Source organism: Nomia melanderi, chromosome 12 (genome assembly GCF_051020985.1).
Source record: "Nomia melanderi isolate GNS246 chromosome 12, iyNomMela1, whole genome shotgun sequence".
NCBI classification, from domain to species: Eukaryota; Metazoa; Arthropoda; class Insecta; order Hymenoptera; family Halictidae; genus Nomia; species Nomia melanderi.
This window is the reverse complement of record NC_135010.1, coordinates 15,459,044-15,479,154: the sequence shown is the minus strand read 5'-3', so window position 1 is coordinate 15,479,154 and position 20,111 is coordinate 15,459,044. Positions and strand designations below refer to the sequence as shown.

The 20,111-nt window shown below is 38.9% G+C and overlaps 3 protein-coding genes across 9 annotated transcripts; all 3 read left to right on the top strand.

The window, feature by feature from the left end:
* The first annotated feature begins 2,282 nt into the window (after positions 1-2,282).
* On the top strand, positions 2,283-11,453 carry Pfk (ATP-dependent 6-phosphofructokinase). Of its 7 annotated transcripts, none has more exons than XM_076372612.1 (18): positions 2,283-2,762; positions 3,893-4,013; positions 4,097-4,248; positions 4,315-4,504; positions 4,585-4,795; positions 5,007-5,115; positions 6,510-6,698; positions 6,802-6,992; positions 7,078-7,153; positions 7,373-7,399; positions 7,512-7,532; positions 7,779-7,880; positions 7,958-8,164; positions 8,230-8,382; positions 8,465-8,789; positions 8,876-9,098; positions 9,180-9,361; positions 9,902-11,453. In XM_076372612.1, exons 2-17 carry the CDS (start codon positions 3,920-3,922, stop codon positions 9,322-9,324), a joined length of 2,415 nt encoding a protein of 804 aa, XP_076228727.1. In that variant the 5' UTR covers positions 2,283-2,762; positions 3,893-3,919; the 3' UTR covers positions 9,325-9,361; positions 9,902-11,453. The 7 variants fall into 7 exon arrangements, with proteins under 7 accessions (XP_076228727.1, XP_076228726.1, XP_076228725.1 ...); XM_076372611.1 differs by having other exon boundaries at positions 9,899-11,453; XM_076372610.1 differs by lacking the exon at positions 5,007-5,115 and adding an exon at positions 5,918-6,026 and having other exon boundaries at positions 2,284-2,762; positions 9,180-11,453.
* Positions 11,454-12,660: 1,207 nt separating this feature from the next.
* TRAM (translocating chain-associated membrane protein 1) lies at positions 12,661-15,098 on the top strand. The gene is made up of 8 exons (XM_031991888.2): positions 12,661-13,012; positions 13,180-13,356; positions 13,439-13,554; positions 13,634-13,846; positions 13,923-14,032; positions 14,117-14,404; positions 14,488-14,581; positions 14,792-15,098. Exons 1-8 carry the CDS (start codon positions 12,881-12,883, stop codon positions 14,793-14,795), a joined length of 1,134 nt encoding a protein of 377 aa, XP_031847748.1. The 5' UTR covers positions 12,661-12,880; the 3' UTR covers positions 14,796-15,098.
* A 188-nt stretch (positions 15,099-15,286) lies between these two features.
* On the top strand, positions 15,287-19,973 carry pigeon (gamma-secretase activating protein pigeon). Its single transcript, XM_031991887.2, has 10 exons — positions 15,287-15,574; positions 15,685-15,821; positions 15,885-16,194; positions 16,266-16,528; positions 16,604-17,754; positions 17,953-18,294; positions 18,377-18,591; positions 18,667-18,870; positions 18,933-19,004; positions 19,072-19,973. Exons 1-10 carry the CDS (start codon positions 15,517-15,519, stop codon positions 19,140-19,142), a joined length of 2,823 nt encoding a protein of 940 aa, XP_031847747.1. The 5' UTR covers positions 15,287-15,516; the 3' UTR covers positions 19,143-19,973.
* Positions 19,974-20,111: the final 138 nt, after the last annotated feature.

Genomic DNA, 20,111 nt, shown 5'->3' with positions numbered 1-20,111 from the left:
CGGAGAGACCGTGACCCGTACAGCGAGAATGCCACGATCGAGGACTGCGAGAAGGGAGAGAGAGAGAGAGAGAGAGAGAGAGAGAGAGAGAGAGAGAGAGAGAGAGCGAGAGAGAGCGCATCTTGCGATTAGAAAAGACTGTAGGGATCATAGGGCGGTTGATTTCCATCTTCGAAGTGTGCCGAACACTACGAATGGTACTCGTTTTCGCACAGCGGGTCCACGCGACGTATTTATACGGTCCCATCGTTTTATTCGTCTCCACCTCGCTCCCAATTCTCAAGCTGTCGACGTTCGATGGCTGGATCTTCTATCGCGTAAACGGATTCGTTCGACTCGACTCGGTTTAACGTAAGTGTAAACGCTCCGCGATCACGGGGAGCGTGCGATCGGTTTTGCGTTGCAGCGGGAATTTACCTTCCTCGTTGTAATTTGCTCGCTTAATAAGTTGACATCTTCCTGTGCCTGTGTCCTTTTCTTTTCGTTTCGTCCTTTCTACCGTTAACGAACTACATTTTCAGCAACGAACCGTTGATCGTTACGCGCACCGCGACGAGTGCTGAAATATCGCATCTCATTCCAATTACAATGTTCCTTGGTTCATCGCGCTTTTTTCTCTTTCTCTTTCTCTTTCTCTTTCTCTCTCTCTCTCCCCTTCCACTCTTTCCCTCTTTCCTTGTTTCCTTCCCTTTCCCCGTTTCACTTGTTTTCCCCGAACCCCTCTCCTTTCTTTTCCATTCGTCGAAGAAGCTAGCCTTTGCATACCACTTTTCCACGTACCTATCTCATCCATTCAATCTCCCTAGTTTACCCTTCCCATCTTCCGTTGTTCTATTTGTATTTATCATCAAACATCGTAATTGTAAATTATAATTATTATAAACGTTTACACGAAATAATAAATTCTGATAAAATGTCTGAAAAAAAGAGAAACAACTATGAACCTCGGTTGCCTTGCTTCAGCGGCGTTACCGAATTCCGAGATGCGCGAGTATCGAACTCGAGATTGCAGCATTTCTCGAGAGAAAGATTGCGGAAGGTAGCAGAGAGGTCCTGAGCGAACAAGCTCGAATTCGCAATCTCACCGTGGGAGAGAAAGAGAGCGCGTCGCGTATTTCGCGTACTTTGACGGATACAAAGGGCCTTCTAGCCCTGTCTACCGAACCGTTTCTAGCGCCTACGATCGTGCTAGGTCTTTTGCGCGATTCTTACGTAGGACGTTGCGTACGTTGGAAACGATCGTTTGTGAAAAACAACCGATTCTCATCCGAGAAACGAGAATAGCTTTACCTGGCTGAACCGCGAGAAAAGACGCTGCTCGTTAATTTATGGAACCATCGTAACGATTCGAAAGAAGCTCGAGAAACGTACATAAATGTTCTCGCGCATACGGACAATTGTATCTCGCGCGCGATCGTACCGCTGTTTCTTAGCTGTTCCGTGGCGAATGTCGATCGTTTCTGCGCCGTTACGTTAATAGAAGAGCCATTAACGCGATCGTTAGCTTCCCGTTACGTTTCTTTGCTTTCGTTGGTCAGCGAATCCGCGCGCACGGCACCGTTTCGAGGGGAGGCGTTAAGATTGCGCGAGAAATGATGAAATCGTGTATCGCACCGACGACACGATTATCAGAGGTTTCTTCGGAGCGCATCGATTTTCGCGGATGGCCAGGAAAGGAGGGATTATACGGAGCAACGAGAAGTACGGTACCGGTCGATCGAATATTTCGCGTTACGTACGGTGAAACGATGCCTGATGAAATTCTTAGACAACCCGGTTACCGTGCTATTATAAAACTTCGCACGCGCGAGCAAACCCGTGGTGCGTCATCATCGACTCGAAGGGTAAAACGGCTCACAATTATTAGGGAAGCCGAGAAACCTGATCTTTTCGACTATTTTTACCCTCGTTCTATCGGCGCCGTGATAAAACTGTGCCTTCGACGAGTGCATTCTCCTTGGTTCGCTTTCTTCTTCTCTTCGTAGGTTTTTCTTGTTCGCGCGGGATGGTTCGATCGTTGACGACGCTCGGTAACGCAACTTTCTAGGAATGGAAACGCAGGTACTACGAGGCGAATCGCACGTACCGTGTACCGTATTCACGCTCACCGAATCTTCCTTCGATTCATCGCGCAAACCGCTTCAATGGATAAGGCAGAGGGGGGAAAAAAACTGTTCTTTATTCTCGCGTCCTTCGGTTAGACCGTAATTAATTGAGATCGATCGGTCTCGATCGGTGGTGCTTTGCGAAACTCCCGATCGCGTTCAGTGTTCTACTATTAAAAGCGAGAGTTCGCTTGGAGATATTCACGCGAATATCGTTGGAACCTCTAGAAAAATAAATTCGCGGAACGTCGGACTCGCTCGAACGGTTTTTTGTATTTATCTTATCGAGCGGTAAAACGAGAAACGTAACGGTGAAACGGAAAGGTTGCTCGAAAAATAAGATTTGAAACGGTTCCGGAAACGCGACGGGAACGGACGAAGACCGGCTATTGGTCGGCGAGCGTCTCACTAACACCATCTACAGACCTTTCCTAAATTTGATTGTCCGACGAGTGGGGTGTGGAAAAGGCAACCGATACCGATGGTGGTGGGGGCTACATGCAGAAGCACACACAAAGGTCACCTTCAGTTTAGTCAGAGACAGGACGTGGAAGCGGTGTCTGACGTTTCGTCGGATGACCGCGGGTTCTTCGTGCACTTTGAAATCGAGAAGACGGTATCCGCCCGAATTGCCCTCGTAACTAGTATTTTTATTCGGTGAGTCTATCAACGTATCAACGGATTTCTGTCCCGAGTATTTCTGATCGCGACACGCGATCCGAGTCGAGTGGCTAATTGTCAGTGACAGTATGACGTTCGTTGCATGTACATTGCATCGGTCAGCTATTTCGGATTGCATAGTTTCTCAAAGCGATTTAAACGTTTCACCGACACGGCGCGTCGAATAACTTGCTTGGCAGATTACACTTTCCCTCGCTCCGTTACACCTAATGTTCTCGCTAAGAAAATTCACTCTATGCTCTTTGAACATTCTAATTCAAATGATCTATACCGTTGTACGTTTCGCTGTCGTGTTCTGATGTTTTGATGCGCGCCACTTTGAGACACTGCCAGATTCCATTGATTCTTTGCACGCGCACGCTATTTTATTTTAAAATATGAAGGACTACTCGACGATCTTTTGTGTTGCAATGCCCTTACAGAAAATAATCTTGTACGCGATTCATGTTTTTTCCCTCCGTTTATCATATTTATCGTCAATCTCATTGACAAATTTCACTTCAAGTGCATCGAGTGTCATCGATATCGAGTAATCACCGTCCGATAAGTGTCTCTCTTACTATTTTAACGACACCCTTGTCGTTGCGAATTTCATTTTCATATTATTCCAATAACCTATATCGTCATTACTGTGAAAGCAATTGTAATACAATTAGTTGCTATGTTCGTATCGCGGTAATACATATTTCAGTACGTATAGTTTTTCTATCTTTTTTCTAATTGGAATAATATCATTCTCCGACACAGGTTCAAATTTTTTGTTTAATTTTACCTTCAAGTATGTCTGAAACCAGTAATACCAATTCGTGCATGTGTGTCGAGAACACCAACACAGGAATAGGAAATTCTCGTTCTCGTGTTTTTGTTTCAACGAAAAGTAATCTATCGATCGGACAGTTTTCTTTATAAATCGATTAAACTGTACAACGGACCTATAGTTTTTCTTTCGTTAGGCAATGGAGAACAAAGTTCTCGTACCGTTATGCTAACAGCTTTTTCAACTGAAAATGTGGAAATAGAAACTGTTGGTTAACATGAATTAAGAATTAATATCAAAATATGATACGATAGTTGGATCGGTAATGGAAAACTTGTTCCTGTTGTAGGCAAGTAAGTGGTATTACGATACAAACATGGCTGAGGATCTAGCAGCTCAAAGGTTTATAAAACCTGGTAGTCATAAAGGTAAAGGTCTCGCCGTCTTTACCAGTGGAGGTGATTCTCAAGGTATGAAATTTACAGATATTCCAGTTAAAGGAACTTATTATATTTTACGCATCTTTATACTTTTATCGGATTCTTATTTTTAGGAATGAATGCTGCCGTCCGAGCAGTTGTCAGAATGGGTATTTATCTAGGATGCAAAGTGTTCTTTATTAAGGAAGGATATCAGGGCATGGTAGACGGTGGAAATAACATTGTCGAAGCAACTTGGTCCTCTGTATCTTGTATTATCCATAGGGTATATATTTCATTGTATCTTTCTGCTACTTGGTCTCGTATGGTATTAACTTTACACGCATTTCAGGGTGGCACGGTTATAGGTTCTGCACGATGCATGGAATTTAAAGAGCGCTCTGGCCGTAGAAAAGCCGCCAAGAATTTAGTAACTCGCGGGATAACTAATTTAGTTGTGATCGGCGGTGATGGTTCTCTTACCGGTGCAAACCTTTTTAAGGAAGAATGGGCTGATTTGCTTAAGGAACTTGCTAAAGAAGGTGAGATAAACGATACTTCCGTATACCTATCCGTTCCTGTACGTTGCGTTGCCTGTGCATTTAATAGTTTTGCTCGTTAGGCGAAATAACTATGGACCAGGCGGACAAGTATCAACACTTGCACATCGTCGGTATGGTGGGCTCTATCGATAATGATTTTTGCGGGACTGACATGACCATTGGTACTGATTCCGCTTTGCATCGTATTATCGAAAGTATCGATGCGATTGTTAGCACTGCGTATTCTCATCAGAGAACATTCATTATGGAAGTTATGGGTCGTCATTGTGGGTAAGCGGATTATTATTCATTGCTTCGGTAGAAAACGATATCTTAAAAAGAATTGAAAGCGTGTTCTCTATTCTATTGCGCCATCCAAAATCCTTTGAAAGAAACGACTCTTCGGCGACAAAGGAAAATTTATTAATAGGGTAGACTCTGATAAATTACATAACTTTTAGTTCTATAGTGTTATTTACAAGTTTGGTAAATTTTCGGATAGGTATCTGGCCATTGTGGGTGCTTTAGCTGCAGAAGCAGATTATGTTTTCTGCCCGGAATCACCACCACCTGTTGACTGGCCTGATAAACTATGTAGAAAATTGGAGCAGGCATGTTGATTAGGAATTCTTCGAATTTCTTATCATATCGTTGCTTTTCATTAACTAAATTTAACAAATACAGTAATTTATGTTCTTCCCATATTTTTGATTGCTTACTTGTGTTGTCGATATCACAAAGAAAGCATCACGTCCTATTAATTTCATTTCCCCCTCCGAATATCTAATGAATCTAATGATTAAGTCTGAGATTGAATTTTATCTCAGAGAATTGTGCAGTTGACAATATCGAGATACGAACAAATTTTAGTTAGTTGATACGATATAAAGATAATGAAATTAGAGCCTTTCAGGTATCTGACGTTAGCTTCAGGTTTATCTGCAGAAGTATGTTATATCTTTGTACCTGAAGCACCAACGACTGGTGATTGGGTGGAGGAGGTTTGCAAAGCAGTGCAGCAGGCACGTTTCGAACTGTCTTGTTATCTTTAATTAAACATCTCCAGTTAACGATAAAATATCTCTTTCATGGTCAATGTTTCATCGATTTCGTTGTTTTTTTCCTTTTTTTTTCTTCCCCCTTATCGAAACCGTGTATCTGCCCCTTCACTAATGTAGTTAGATTCGCCAGAAAATGAAAAGTATGCTAGCTTTTTTTTGATCGGATAAATTATGTAGTTCTCCGTAAAAGTTATTCATGGATGTTAAAGACGAAAAACGCAACTGAGGTTTTCTGAGATTTGTAATTGTAATTTACATCATCGATCCATTCGAGTTGAAAACTATTAATTCCATAACCCATTCCCCTCATTTGATAATATTTTTAGTTAGCTTTTATATCATACCATTACAGTTACCTGGCTCTAGTGGCAGCCATATGTTGCGAAGCTGACTTTGTATTCATCCCAGAGTGGCCACCTGAACAAGATTGGCCAAACAAGCTGTGCAAAAAATTGTTACAGGTTCGCAATTTCTTTTTTTTTTTATTATTTTTTGAACGGTTTACGAGAACTAGCTGTACATGTACATCTCATTGTATAGCACAATCGGACGCAAAGAAGAAATTACTTTTGAGAATTTATGCTTTATTCGTTTAGCTGCGAACAGGCTGAACAGGATATCTCTTATAATTTTAATTCACTTTCTTTTTTTTATTTCGGTAAGCTCATTCGCATTATTGCACTCCGTTTTTTTCTTTATCTCGTACATCAGTTAGCTGCGCACGTTAATCGTATTATGTTTAACGAATGGCAACACATGTTCGTGTAATGTAATAGCTTTAGTTAACATTAATCATCGTACTGACACTGTATATTTTTTTAGATAATATCTTATGTTATTCGTGAAGTTTGAAAGTCTGTACTTTTACTCCAGCGCAAATTATTTATACGACTAGCTGTTGGGACTTTTGCGCGCGTACTGACAACGAAATGTTTATATTTCAGGAACGACTTACCGGTCAACGTTTGAACATTATTATTGTAGCCGAGGGAGCAGTGGATAGAAACGGCGAACCGATCACCGCTGAAAAAGTTCATAAAGTTGTCGTTGACAAGCTACAGCAAGATACCAGGATTACCGTCCTTGGTCATGTTCAGAGAGGCGGTAATCCGTCGGCGTTTGACAGAGTTCTGGTTAGTCATCTTCATTAATCCGTTGGCATCCGAACTGTTAACGATCAATCGTAAAGCTCTACGAACGATTTAAACTTATTAACTGTATGGTAATAATATAAAGGGTTGTCGAATGGGTGCAGAAGCCGTAATGGCTTTAATGGAGGCAACGCCGGAAACAGAAGCGTGCGTGGTTACATTGGACGGAAATCAAGCTGTTCGATTGCCGCTAATGGAATGCGTTCGTCGTACCAAGGCAGTGGCGCATGCCATGGCCGATAAAAATTGGGATTTAGCTGTTCAGCTTCGTGGAAAGTAAGCCAGAGCGTAAATACAGCGCGTCAATTGCAATTGCAGAGTATCCGAATCAACTTGCGACTAATGTGAAAAATATTTTTAGAGGATTTGCTCGCAACTTGGAAACGTACAAGATGTTGACTCGTCTGAAAGCGCCTGTAGATCATGACCCGAACAAGGTACGTCATCTTTCTTCGCTCGTTACGAACGTATTACTGCGAACTGAAAACCTTCTATTCGTGTTTCGAGCGAACACTCGATGTAATAGAATATTTCGAAGATAGTAGAGATCGAATGTCAAGATACGAAACAATCGAAGGTTTTTAGTTTCAAATTATAACGGTTATATCGATGTGGAAATTTACATTACTTATATTTATTATTTAATACTGCTTCAGGAAAGTAATGGCCCCACATTGACGAAGGTAAATCTGTCAAAAAAGAAATTTAAATGTACACATTTTTCTTGCAATTTATCGTATTTGATGCCTCGTAGCACAGTTTCTCTAACATTTCCATTTTTTCTTTCCACACTAGCAATACACTTTGTGTGGACAAGTAAGTTAACAGAACGCAATCATAAATCATCCCTTTACCGCTATTACGTTTTCATGTTTGTCGGTTTATTTTTTTTTTTTTTTATTTTTTCTTTTTCCTTTCAATATGTAGCAAGTGTTCGCCGAGCAGACGGAATTAAGAACATTCGCATCAGAGCATAAAATGTGTTCGCTCTTTTATGTGCACGCTGCATGGAGTGAGACGATTGGTGTTTTCCCTTGATATTATTTTAGAATTTTGTTTCAGGATCATTACACGTTAGCCGTGATGCATATAGGATCGCCTTCTTGCGGTATGAACGCAGCTGTGCGTTCCTTCGTAAGAAATTGTATATATCGGGGAGACAAGGTATCGTCCGACAACCAGTATTTCTATCGATTTTATACAACAAGGGTACTTTACGCGAACGATACACGTATCTCCAGGTTTACGGTATTTGCGATGGAATATTGGGTCTGATGGCCGGAAAATTCAAACCAATGGATTGGCCTTCCGTCACCGGGTGGGTAGCACAGGGTGGTGCTTATTTAGGAACAAAGCGGGCTCCACCTACGGAAGAGCAGTTGCCGCAAATTGCCCAGAAGCTCAAGGAGTATGGAATTCAAGCGTTGCTTATTATCGGAGGATTCGAGGTAATAATTGCCAAACGAAACGAGTTTTCACCGTTTAACAACTGACTCTGATTTCATTCCGATAGGGTTATCAAACGGGACTTACGCTATCCAACGCAAGGGATAAATACGAAGAGTTTCAAATTCCTATCGCCATGATACCCGCGACTATCAGCAACAACGTACCGGGAACCGAATTTTCGCTAGGCTGTGATACCGCTCTAAATGAAATTACAGAGGTATTCCGGAACACGTTTGTTATCTTAATTATCGTTATTCGACAACTATAGCGAAGAATACTAATCGCGCGATCGGTTTTAGATCTGCGATCGAATTCGTCAGTCGGCACAGGGTACGAAACGTCGAGTATTTATCATCGAAACTATGGGCGGATACTGCGGTTATCTGGCGACCGTCGCTGGATTAGCCGGCGGAGCCGACGCGGCGTACATATTCGAGGAGAAGTTTAACATCAAAGATTTGAATCAGGATGTGATCGCGATGGCTGCGAAGATGTCCGAAGGCGTACAGAGAGGTCTCATTCTGAGGAACGAGAACGCCAATTTGAACTATAGCACCGATTTTATGCAAAGACTGTTCAGCGAGGAGGGCAAGGGTCTGTTCAGTTGCAGGATGAATATCATCGGTACGCGATTATTAACGATTATTCGAGTAGAAGTTCGAGTGGTCTGGAAATTGTATAAACCACCATTGGTACATTGTTGGTCGTAGGTCATATGCAGCAAGGCGGTTCGCCAACTCCGTTCGACCGCAACTTGGGCACGAAGATGGGCTCGAAAGCGGTCGAATGGTTCAGCAATCAGTTGAAGAAGCACACCAACGCCGAAGGGAGAACGTTGACCATGGATGCCGATACCGCAGTTATGATTGGTATAGTTCGGAGACAGTACAGATTCACACCGTTCACCGAACTTCTCGAAGTCACCGACTTTGTGTAAGTAGTAATAACTGGCGAAAGGTCGGATGAAAGGAATATCGAGAAAAACTGACGGTTTCTTTCGGTTGAATCGTCTAGGCATCGCATTCCGACGTATCAGTGGTGGATGAAGTTACGGCCGTTACTGAAAGTGTTGGCGAAACACGAGTCCACCTACGAGGAGGAGGGACTTTACATAACCGTCGAAGAGATGGATCTCGAGAACGATCCGCCCCTCGTCTAAAACTGCGATTCACGCGTCACAATATACACAGTATAAGGTAATGTTCCCTAATAAAGTGTACAGTGTTGTTGTTAATCATGGAAAGTAGATTTTGTTGAAAAGTATTACAGTATTGTATGGCATTACGATAATCGAGTTCCGTTGTTATCTTCGAGACGACACGGTCGAGTTGTAGATAGAAAATCGTAGAACACACGAGACATTCTTCGGGTCTTAGTATAAGTTTGCCTATTATATCGACGACTGGTAAATCGCTGTATACGCGTGCACCCTGTCGTTTGTACTATTTAATCGCGAGGCGCGCTACGAACATTGAATGTGAATTATCCAAATAAACGACAAATTATTGCACACTATTGCCATGAACAAGAATACAGATTAATATTTTTTCTGGAAATATCGAATTTACGTATTTTAAACGCGGTTTAAGCTCAGGTGAGAAATATCAGGTACAAAACGAGTACCTGAGACGTGCGAAGGTAAGCTATTATCATACCTGAATAGTATAAGGGAAGAGAAGAGAGAATATATCTATAATGTTCAGAGATGACAATGACAAATGAAATTGTTATAGCAGCGTTGTTTTCGAACCGAAACGGATGGAAGTAAAGACGAATTCGAGCAATACGCAACAAGCGAAGATCTCTCCGTGTACGATGCTTCGAATCGAATACAACTCGCGGATCTAGAGTGCTCGTCGAACCTTGCGAGTGTTACGGATCTCGCGAGAAGCGCTTAGCGTGCCGTACTGTGCGTTACCCTTTACTTTACTTTCACTTTCAAAGACATACATATCTAGCAGTTACTTTCTTTGCGTAACGTCGGCCGGAGTTGGTTAGAATAGGAAGACATTATTCTGATTGATTCGGAGTTTGAATTAGAAGACGAATCGCGCAGAGTCGGGTACACCACTGTCGATGAATCGTTAGTTCGCGGATAAATGTACTAGGCTATATTCGTGGTCTACTAAGGATATAAAATTAAACGTAACGTGGCATTTTGCTTTGACGAAAACATTATCCTTTAGTTTAGCTTTACCGATAGCTATGAAAAGCTATTAAGAAGAATATACTTGTCTACCTCGAAAACATAATTTGCAACGTCGGACGACGAACAGGGGGGAGGGTATGCCCGGAAACCCGAGTCGTTCTGGTTGCGTGTAACGTTAAAACATTTTGCTAACATTTAAGGCTTGTGACCACCGGAGTATTTAGATTTAATTCGTGTTACATCACCGTACGCGTACATTTCCCGTCTATTTATCCGAACGAGTCGTCGTATAGATGCTAAAAGCTCGTCCCGATTTTCCGTCGAGTAGATTTATTATTCCCGCCGAACTTCTGGAACAGGACGGATCGATTTACATTCTATTGACGAGCTCGTCGACTTTCGGAGACGCGTTTTTCCTACCGATCGCGATTGTCCAAGATCGTAACAATTTCATTGTACGCTAATACGACACAGTGGCAGAGGACAGAGACGGAATCATTTAGAGTATTGTACAGACAATAGCTGTTGTCGAGAAAGAAACGTTCCGGATGGACAACCACTGTAGAGCAGAGTGTCTCGCGAAGACACCCTCCGCGACAGGAACAGGAAAATTATCATTTGAAACGTCTCCTCTTTGCACAGTCGACTCTGGAAACTAGAAACTTGTTTTGGCCTAATTATACGACGATTGCAACTGGTATTCTACTAACCGATAGATTACTAAAAATATAATGTTGAAAGAATATATATATATACATGTATGTATATATATCTGAGAGTGTATATATCTAAGAGTGTATACGTATATATATATATATTATTTTTACGATTAAAGATATATATTTTCGACTCATTGTTGATCAATGAATTTACAGTTTATCAATGACATAATGCATATAGCGTACGGGTGTGTTATTTTACTCCAGACATCAAATTGTTGAACATGTATTTTCACTTTACCGTCGCATAACTATATTGACTGTAGTTATATTAATTCATCGATAGTTCAAACTTCGCGCCAAGTATTTGTCGTAATTGCACAATTTCAGAAACAAGCGCGTAATTACCATGTATAAGTACTTATATCGTGATCACTAAAAATGTACCTAATGCTCTCAATAAAATATATGTTATAAATATTTCACGCATCTCCCTTCGCTTCTCGATCGTTTCGATCGGTCGTCAAATTTATTTATATACACGCATACGTTTCGAATGTACACGTGCGTCGATTCGGTTTCAATCGTTACGGAATGGAAATTCTAATGCTTAGCGTGTAGAAAATATCGCATAATCTCCTACGCCTGTGTAGAATTACTTTAAATAATTTCTCAAATATGTAACAAGTATTCAAAACCGATCAAAAACCTGTTAAGATAATGATATTTAATCGTTTGAACCGGTATTGGTGGCGCCACGTAGCGCGGAACCGCTGAAACTTCTAGCCAAACAGTACCAAACTCTCTCCGGTAGATGGAGCCATCGAACTACAACCTCTGTGATCCTAGTATCGCCACCTATGAACAAATCGCCCAACCTCCTAGCCAAACAGTACCAAACTCTATCCGGTAGATGGAGCCATCGAACTGCAACCTCTGTAATCCTATTGTCGCCACCTATGAAGAAATCGCTCAACCTCCTAGCCAAACAGTACCAAACTCTCTCCGGTAGATGGAGCCATCGAACTACAACCTCTGTAATCCTAGTTTCGCCACCTATGCAGAAACCGCTGAACCTTCTAGCCGAACAGTACCAGACCATCTCCGATAGATGGAACAACCGAGACGACTTACGAAACCCCCTTGAGAGATTTCTCTATGAAGTTTCATGGGTTTTTCTTATGGGTAACATATGTTTCTTTAGGGGATTCCATGGGTTACCCTTATGGGGTTCCATGGGATTTTCTGATGGGTTCCATAAATTTCTGTAGGGGTTTCATGGGTTTTTCTATGGGGGTTCTATGGGTTTCTCGATGGGATTACATAGGTTTCTCTGGGGGGTTCCGTGGGTTTCCCTATTGGGTTTCATGGGTTTTCCTGATGGGTTTTACTGTCTGAAAAATGACTGAAAAACTCTGAAGCTGTTATGCCTTGGCGGTCTATTTAAAGAAGATCGCATATTTAGAATCTTTGAATGTTTTACAGTCCCGAAAATGTGCGGAGGCTTTGTGTCGCTCTTAAAGCCAACACAACATACGTATGATTGAGCTTTGAAAATTTTCGGTATCGAAATAGTTATTCTCGTGTTAAATAAAGCGATACTTTTTATTTGGAATGTATAGGTATATAAAAGATATTAATGTACGAATAAGTTTGTAAAGCATGTTTGATATTATTTCGATTCGCGTAGTGCCAACAGCATATACACAAGTGCCACATTGTCCTGCGTTGGCCAGTCGGCTCCATATGCTGTTTACTCCGTACGTGCTGATTTGTTGGTGTGTAAGTGAGAACTGACATCGTCGACGACGTTCGATGGTAGAGTTGTTCGCATCGTTAAGTTGAAACGCTTTTCCGGTGATAGATAAACGATTTCGTGAGTGGGAATCGGTGATCTTGTTGCAAACATGGTTGTAATGAAAGGTCGCAAAACCTCGAATAAAAATCCTCCTATATTCAGTCATGAGTTTGTCATTCAAAATCATGGAGATATTGTTTCTTGTGTAGCTTTAATCTTTGTGACTGGTTTAATGGTGCAGGTCAGTGCTCAGGTTTTTAAACGTTAATGAGATTTTCGTACTATGCGTTTCTTTGATCATAATTTATTATTTGTATTTCTTCTTATTTCAACAAGCTTTGAAATCATATTACATATTTTTATTACTAATTCGCTAATATAATAACCATATGTTACTTACCATTATAGGCAACATCACCATGGGCATATACGTTTATTGCTCTTCACCATAATGTGACTTCTGACATAGAAGAGCCAACTGTATCGGTTAAATATACAACAGGTTGGAAAGACGCGTGTGCAGTATTTTTCTATTTCTTAATTACAATTGTAATACATGCTGTGTTTCAAGAATATGTATTCGATGTAAGTTACATTTCTCGCAAATTAGTGTTTCATTGGAAATAAGGGTATCTAAGTATATGTTATAATTCTTTTCTAATTTTAGAAAATTTCTAAACGTCTGCATCTTAGTAAGGTGAAGCTTGCTAAATTTAACGAATCTAGTCAACTGGTCCTGTTTTATGTTTTGTCTATTATATGGGGCATAGACATAATTGTTAGGTGAGAAGTCAATTACCATTAACTATAGTAATAACTTTTAGTATTTGCTTAAACATATTAAAAATTGATGTATTTTCAGAGAAGATTTGCTGTTAAATGTAACATTGTTGTGGAAGGCGTATCCAATGTTGTTAACTTTTTCATCTAAACTGTTCTTTATTGGTCAGCTTTCTTACTGGTTGCATTGTTACCCTGAGTTGTATTTCCAAAGAGTCAAGAGAGAAGATATTCCTTCTCGTGCTGCACAGGCAACCATTGGATTATTGTTCATCCTTGCTGCTTATATTTTCAAGTATGTTTCAAGTAATTTTGTAAACGCAACATTGCTATTGAATTTATCTTCTAAAATTTGTGAAAATCTCTTACAGCTTTCAACAAGTAGGAATCTTATTACTAGTTTTGCATTACATGGGAGATGCTATGCTTCATGGAGCTAGAATTTTTTATTTCATCAGTAAAAGAGACAAGATAACAAAATGTAAGTGTTACAAAAGAGTGTGAGGAAATGTCCTAATAGTGCACAGAAACAGATACATATTAATATTAAATTATTCTTTTACAGTGACATTCCTTGTTGCAAATTCGATATACGTTTTCGTACGCGTTGCAACGCTTACTCTTGCAACTTTAGTATTCCTATATGGTTTAAGTCAAACGGAAAGTGTATTCGATTATGACACTGGAAACTTCAACATCCCGCTTGTACGATTCTCGGCTTTAGGTCTCATTGCTATTTTCGAGGGCTATCTATCTTACATGTACGTTACCAAACAAATTAAACGCACTCGAGAAAATACAACATCTGTACAAGTGGTTACTAAGTCTAAACAAAAGTCGAAGAAAAAGGAGGGTGAGACCATTTTGCGTAATTTTTTAATTACTACTGGGCGATAAGAAAGAACAATGCCAAAATGAACATTTATATTTCTTCAGGAAAGAAACCTGCAGCGTCGGAAGATGACGACTTACCAGAAGTTGATCAAGCAACTAAAAAGAATCTAAGGTCTCGTTCCTCGGCGAAAGCAAAGTAAAGTAACGATTAATTGAGATTTTCATTCAAGGCTGATTAAATAATTACTTTCATTTTTCGTTAACGTTGAATATAATATTCAAACTGTTTCTTATCTTTACCACATTTAAAGTATCTAGTTGATGCCACATGAGACTGGTATTCACGATACCGCCTTCCACTATCATCAAATTATACATTGTAGTTTAACCGTCTTATCCGTTCCAGATAAAACTTACTCCACTAACAATAAGTAAAGAAACATTGAGATATTGTATATAATGTATTATATATTATATACGTTGCATACAGAAACATAATTGTAACTATAACTTTCTATGCAGAAAACATGAAAGCACGATAGGTGAGGGAATAGTTTACCTTAAAACAGTATATAAAACTAAGATAAAACACATGAAATGAACTTCATTCATTTATCGCGTATAGCACTTAGTTAAGTACTACTTAAAACGGTAAAATCGTCATTATTTAAAACTTAAACTGTATTTTTGTAAAAGAATGATTAAATATATGTTGCAGAAAGTAAACAGTAATTTAATTTATTGGGAAAACTGTTAATTGACGGTAATAATTACCGTCGTTCATTATACCTTAACAACTTCTTAAAATAGTATATTAACAAAATAGATACTTTAATAAACTGAAGAGGACTTATCTTACTCGTTGGGGGGATAGGGAGAAACAATTCATACCATTCATCGCTAGATGGAGACTCTGTCGCGTGTTCTGCGAATGACAAGTTTGAGCTAGGTTTGTATATCTTGTTTGTATTTTTATGTTGAAGTCCATAATAATAGCAGCCTATACGCTGGATAATGTCAAAAGTATGTGAGATTAATTCTCACTGGCAAGTTTGAACCAATTAAGCATTATTATTATTGAGGAAAAGCGCTACAAGGTATTGGCCGCTAACCAAGAACTTGCCGACAGATATGATAGAAAATCTTGCTGCAAAGTTGTGCTTACTATTGTCGGAAAAAGCCCAATCAGGTAGTACTAGAATTTTATTATTTTTTTAAAGTTATCAATACTTCATATGGATATTTTCTGTATGTACTATCAATAAAATTTGGTTTATAGAGTAATGATTTAATTTATAGCGGAACAATGGAAATTGTTAGGACAAGAAAAGGATGGATCTTTGTTGGTTGGATGGGTGGAGGAAGTAATAGAGAACAACATATCTATATCGTATACCGTTGTAGGCCATTACGACCGGATTAATGACAAGTTACAGGTTTGTTCGTCTTATAGAATGTTACATTTCTCATATAAAATTAATTACATTAATATGAAATAGGTGTTACATCGATTCCGCAAAGTATTAAATATAGTGCAAGCAACTATAAATCAAAGTCGTACTGTTTTTGGGTATGTGACAAAGCTGAAAGTTTCTACAGATACAAACATAGAATCCACAACAGAAACACAGGAGAATGTATCGGATGAAACTGAAATATATGAGGCACATATTGTTGAATTGCAAGGAAATAATGTAAAAATTCATAATTTGGATACAAAAAGGACCAAACAAATACGCATACAATTTTTATACAGAGAAAAAGATGATGGGCATTTGGATAAATTTTTGTTATTAATTCATCAAGAGTGTAAGCTTTCTATAAATTATATTAAAGCATCTCTTGTTAATTGATGTAGATTCAACTATGTCATTTTACAGGTGTACTAATATATACCATAATATTTGACACATCTGGATCAGAACTTTTAGCCATAAAAGAATTAAAATCAGAATCATTAGTGAAAGCTTTCATTTGGGCTCAATGGGATATGGTGAACCAGGTTTTATATCATATACATCATCGACGAATTCCAGTGAGCGTGGTGTCTGAAAACGAAGAAGAGCAGTCAAATAAATCTGCACGAAGTAACCCGACGCTTAGTGGTTTTCAATTTCATGATGATTTGCCACACGAAACAGTGGTAAATAATTTGACATTACATGTAATATTTAAGTAGACGATGAGACATGCTTTAAACGTGGTTCTTTCGTTTCAGCTGAACATACCATTAAATCTACCTCAATTTTCGACTTCATCTAACTGTGGAACTTATGAGGACGATGTTATACCTTTAAGAGTTCACGACTGTTCCTTAGATCTTATCGTGGTCTCTGATTCTAAAGGAATGGTCTGTGTTTGCCACCATTATTTGTATCGTCCAGTAAAACCACAACAGCATGTACTTAATTCATTGAATGAATCTAATACTGTACACTTTGCATATTCTGTAACGCTTCTTCACCACAGCTGTGTGATTCATTGTGTCATACCTGGTATACCGTGGTCACGAGCTAAGCTCATAAGACCGACGTTTGCGATCTACGAACGTCATCATATGATTGTGCTGGTGCAAGGTTTATTCTCTCATCTTCTTGAGATCGGAACAGATCACGAGCCATGCTGTCATATATTATGTGGCCCGTTGACTTCTATTACATCCCGTTCTTCTTACTTGGTACCATTGCTTGAATTAGAGAGATGTAACAAAGGAGGCAAAAAGAAATACGACGCAGCTTCTATCGAAGGAAGCAACGCGACTACCAGTCCTAATACGAATATACTAACGATAGATCTACCTACGCTAGATTTAGTGCAACTAACAATTTCTTCTGACTTCCTTGTCGAGGTATTTCGTAAAGAAGCATCGATGGAAGTACGCTTGGGAATACTACATTATTTTCTCTGCCACAAAAATGATATAGATATCATTTCGGAGTTAATGTGCTCGATCGCAGAAAAGCCAAGATCATTGGAAATAGTACGGTATATGCAAGAAATTCTTATCGGTGGTTCATACGCATTAGTGCAAAAAAATTTATTAGCAGATGCTGTACCTCTGTTGGCGTTGCTACCAGTTACGACCATGGAAGAATATACTAGTTTTGAAATCAAAGTGAACGATTTAAATATAACACTGAGTCACGAGAAACTTTGGAACACGTCTGTCATGTTACTTTCGCCCCAGCAAAGACTAATCCCTTATCGTAGCGACTTATGGACTAGATTATGGGATCAACTCGGTAAAAATAATGGGGATAAAACGAGATTTAAACCGAGCAAAGTTGCAGAGAAATTATTAGTTTCTTTAGCGTGTTATCAACCCGAAGCATTGTCTAGATCCAGTACTCCAATGTCTCCGAGTGGAGGGTAACGCTGTTTTCCGTGTCTAATGTCTAATATCTAATGTTCGTTAACAATACTAGATTTGCGTGCTCTTGAGAAAAACTGCGTGTTAGGTTCACAACTACTAGAAATTAATTCAACTGTTTACTTAACTTCTGTGGAAAAACAAAATCTTGGAAAACGGGTTGAACATGTAATTGATTGGAGTATATAATATTGTAGATTGGTTGTGGCCACGGTATCGCTTGGTGAGCTAACAGGTGGACGCAGCAACAAACTACTAGATTCGAGTTTGCCGTTCAACGAGACCGAGAGTTGTACCGCATCGAAACAGGAGCACATTGTGTCTGTAAATTTAAGAGAATTATCGATGTACTTGCTGAAGCATGGTATACATACGTCTGTAATACACGTCCAAGGATCCTGTACTCCGCTACATGTTCACGCCATGGCAACCAGACATGTTGCAGCCCAACTAGAAGCATCCAGAGCGCTTTGTCAAATGTTGTGCCGAGCTGCAGGTGTCGATCCGCGACTTGAACAAGAACGCGGTTTTACTTTAGTGTAAGATCAAAGAATAGAACTCGTATATTTTCATTTCCAATTCTCATTTCAAAGTGCAGTACAATCTTCGAATTGTTTTCAGTGACCAACTGGACGAAGCAAGACGGTGGTTATTGTTTATATTACTGGAGCGTTATAGATGCGCGATAGAAGGCATAGCGTTCCCTGCGCCGCAAGGATTTACATCATTTTTCACTTACCTTGGATACAGAACTCTTAAATATTCAATGTTTTTGCAATACATTCAACGATCTGTATTTGAATTACAAGTGGACGTTAGCAAGATCATCATGGCTGGTACAATCATGTTCTTAAATCAGAAAACTCTCTTGTTCGTTTCTAGCTTATTTACCGCAACTTCTCTGTTTCTAGATATCAGTGATACGAAAGAGAACGCTGTCCGTAAGTTAACTTTGTTATCTTTGCTACCAAGATCCCGAGCAAAGAGGCTGTTGAATCAATGGTTGCACCCAGTGAGTTTCATGATACGAGCTCGAGAACACGCCGCTAATATTTTATCCGGTGAAGTGAGCCAAAACCGAGGTAGAACATCGCAACATAGAAACCATCACAACGGTAAGGATAAATGGTTTAAAAAATGTACATTTATATGATATCTCATGAAATTTTCTTTGTAGGTTTAGCAGCGTTTCCGTCCGCGGATCGTTTGTCTCCATTGGATACTTTCCTCGATTTACTTACAGCAAAAGGTATACGTTCATACTTTAATCTGGTTCGCTACGCGTACACGTTAAATAAAGTAGCATTACTTTGCAGCTAGTCTAGCCGAATTAGATTTTGGTCTACTTATAGAAGCCACGGTAACATCCACAGAAGATTTTTTATAAGTAATTCCATTTTAGATGAATGTTAACTATTAATGAACCGCAGCAATTTCATCTAGAACCTTTTTTTACAATCAAAAACCGTAGTACAAGTAATGTTTTAAACGTTTAAGGTGCCATTATTATCTTCCAAAATATCTACTATGTATAAGTGTGACCTTAATATGTATTTCACAAATTAACGAATATTCTATTCTTAAGAATTCTATACAGAAAATTATTTGTGATTACAACGTAACTTCGTCTAGATGCCAAATTTTGCTACAGAATCTGATAAACTTGACGCATCAATTTTTATTACTAATCGACCTTTAAATGTTTTAAATTAGTTCACATGGTATTATACGTTATAGCACATTTAGCAGATTCGTATTCTTGTTTCTGTTAATCTTGCATTATTATTATTATTATCATCATCATCATCATCATTGTATTGTTAATGTTTTGTACGGATGTTGTTAATTAATTTATTAGAAAATTATATATCATAATGTTGTATGTTTACTTATAGTAGTTTTAATCAGAGATAACTCTAATAATTTCATGTGCAATATTTGTGTAATATGAGTTGTATGTTTAAAATATTTTAAATTGCTTAAATTTCATCGCATTCTGTAAAACTCGTCACCTCGAACATTTAATTATTAATTTATGCAATAAGCAAGATCAATGGTATAAATTGATGGTATAAATTTCTGAAATCTGTATTTTTCTTCATTCTTACAAAAATGTAAGATATACTGTTAACAAAATTACATATCAGAAGATATGTACAAAAATGAAACAGTATTAATTATCTTTCTGTAGAAGTAAATATAAATGATTAAATAACAATTGTGTTTCTTACTGTTTCCTTATAAAGTAAATTATCATAAGTATGAGTAAATATATAAAATTTGTGCATTCTTTCAGTTCATATTTTTAAAGTCTCATCGTGTAAGTCGTGAGTGTGCTTAAAGGCGGTCTTCAAAG

Excerpts from the sequence above, each read along its gene's own strand:
- Pfk (XM_076372612.1), top strand. The coding sequence starts at position 3,920 with ATGGCTGAGGATCTAGCAGCTCAAAGGTTTATAAAACCTGGTAGTCAT. Across the intron at positions 4,505-4,584 it reads TAAGGAACTTGCTAAAGAAG|GCGAAATAACTATGGACCAG; the intron begins GTGAGATAAACG and ends TTTGCTCGTTAG. Across the intron at positions 8,383-8,464 it reads CTCTAAATGAAATTACAGAG|ATCTGCGATCGAATTCGTCA; the intron begins GTATTCCGGAAC and ends GATCGGTTTTAG.
- TRAM (XM_031991888.2), top strand. The coding sequence starts at position 12,881 with ATGGTTGTAATGAAAGGTCGCAAAACCTCGAATAAAAATCCTCCTATA. Across the intron at positions 13,013-13,179 it reads TGACTGGTTTAATGGTGCAG|GCAACATCACCATGGGCATA; the intron begins GTCAGTGCTCAG and ends TTACCATTATAG. Across the intron at positions 13,847-13,922 it reads CTTGCTGCTTATATTTTCAA|CTTTCAACAAGTAGGAATCT; the intron begins GTATGTTTCAAG and ends AATCTCTTACAG.
- pigeon (XM_031991887.2), top strand. The coding sequence starts at position 15,517 with ATGATAGAAAATCTTGCTGCAAAGTTGTGCTTACTATTGTCGGAAAAA. Across the intron at positions 15,575-15,684 it reads GTCGGAAAAAGCCCAATCAG|CGGAACAATGGAAATTGTTA; the intron begins GTAGTACTAGAA and ends TTTAATTTATAG. Across the intron at positions 18,295-18,376 it reads GAACGCGGTTTTACTTTAGT|TGACCAACTGGACGAAGCAA; the intron begins GTAAGATCAAAG and ends AATTGTTTTCAG.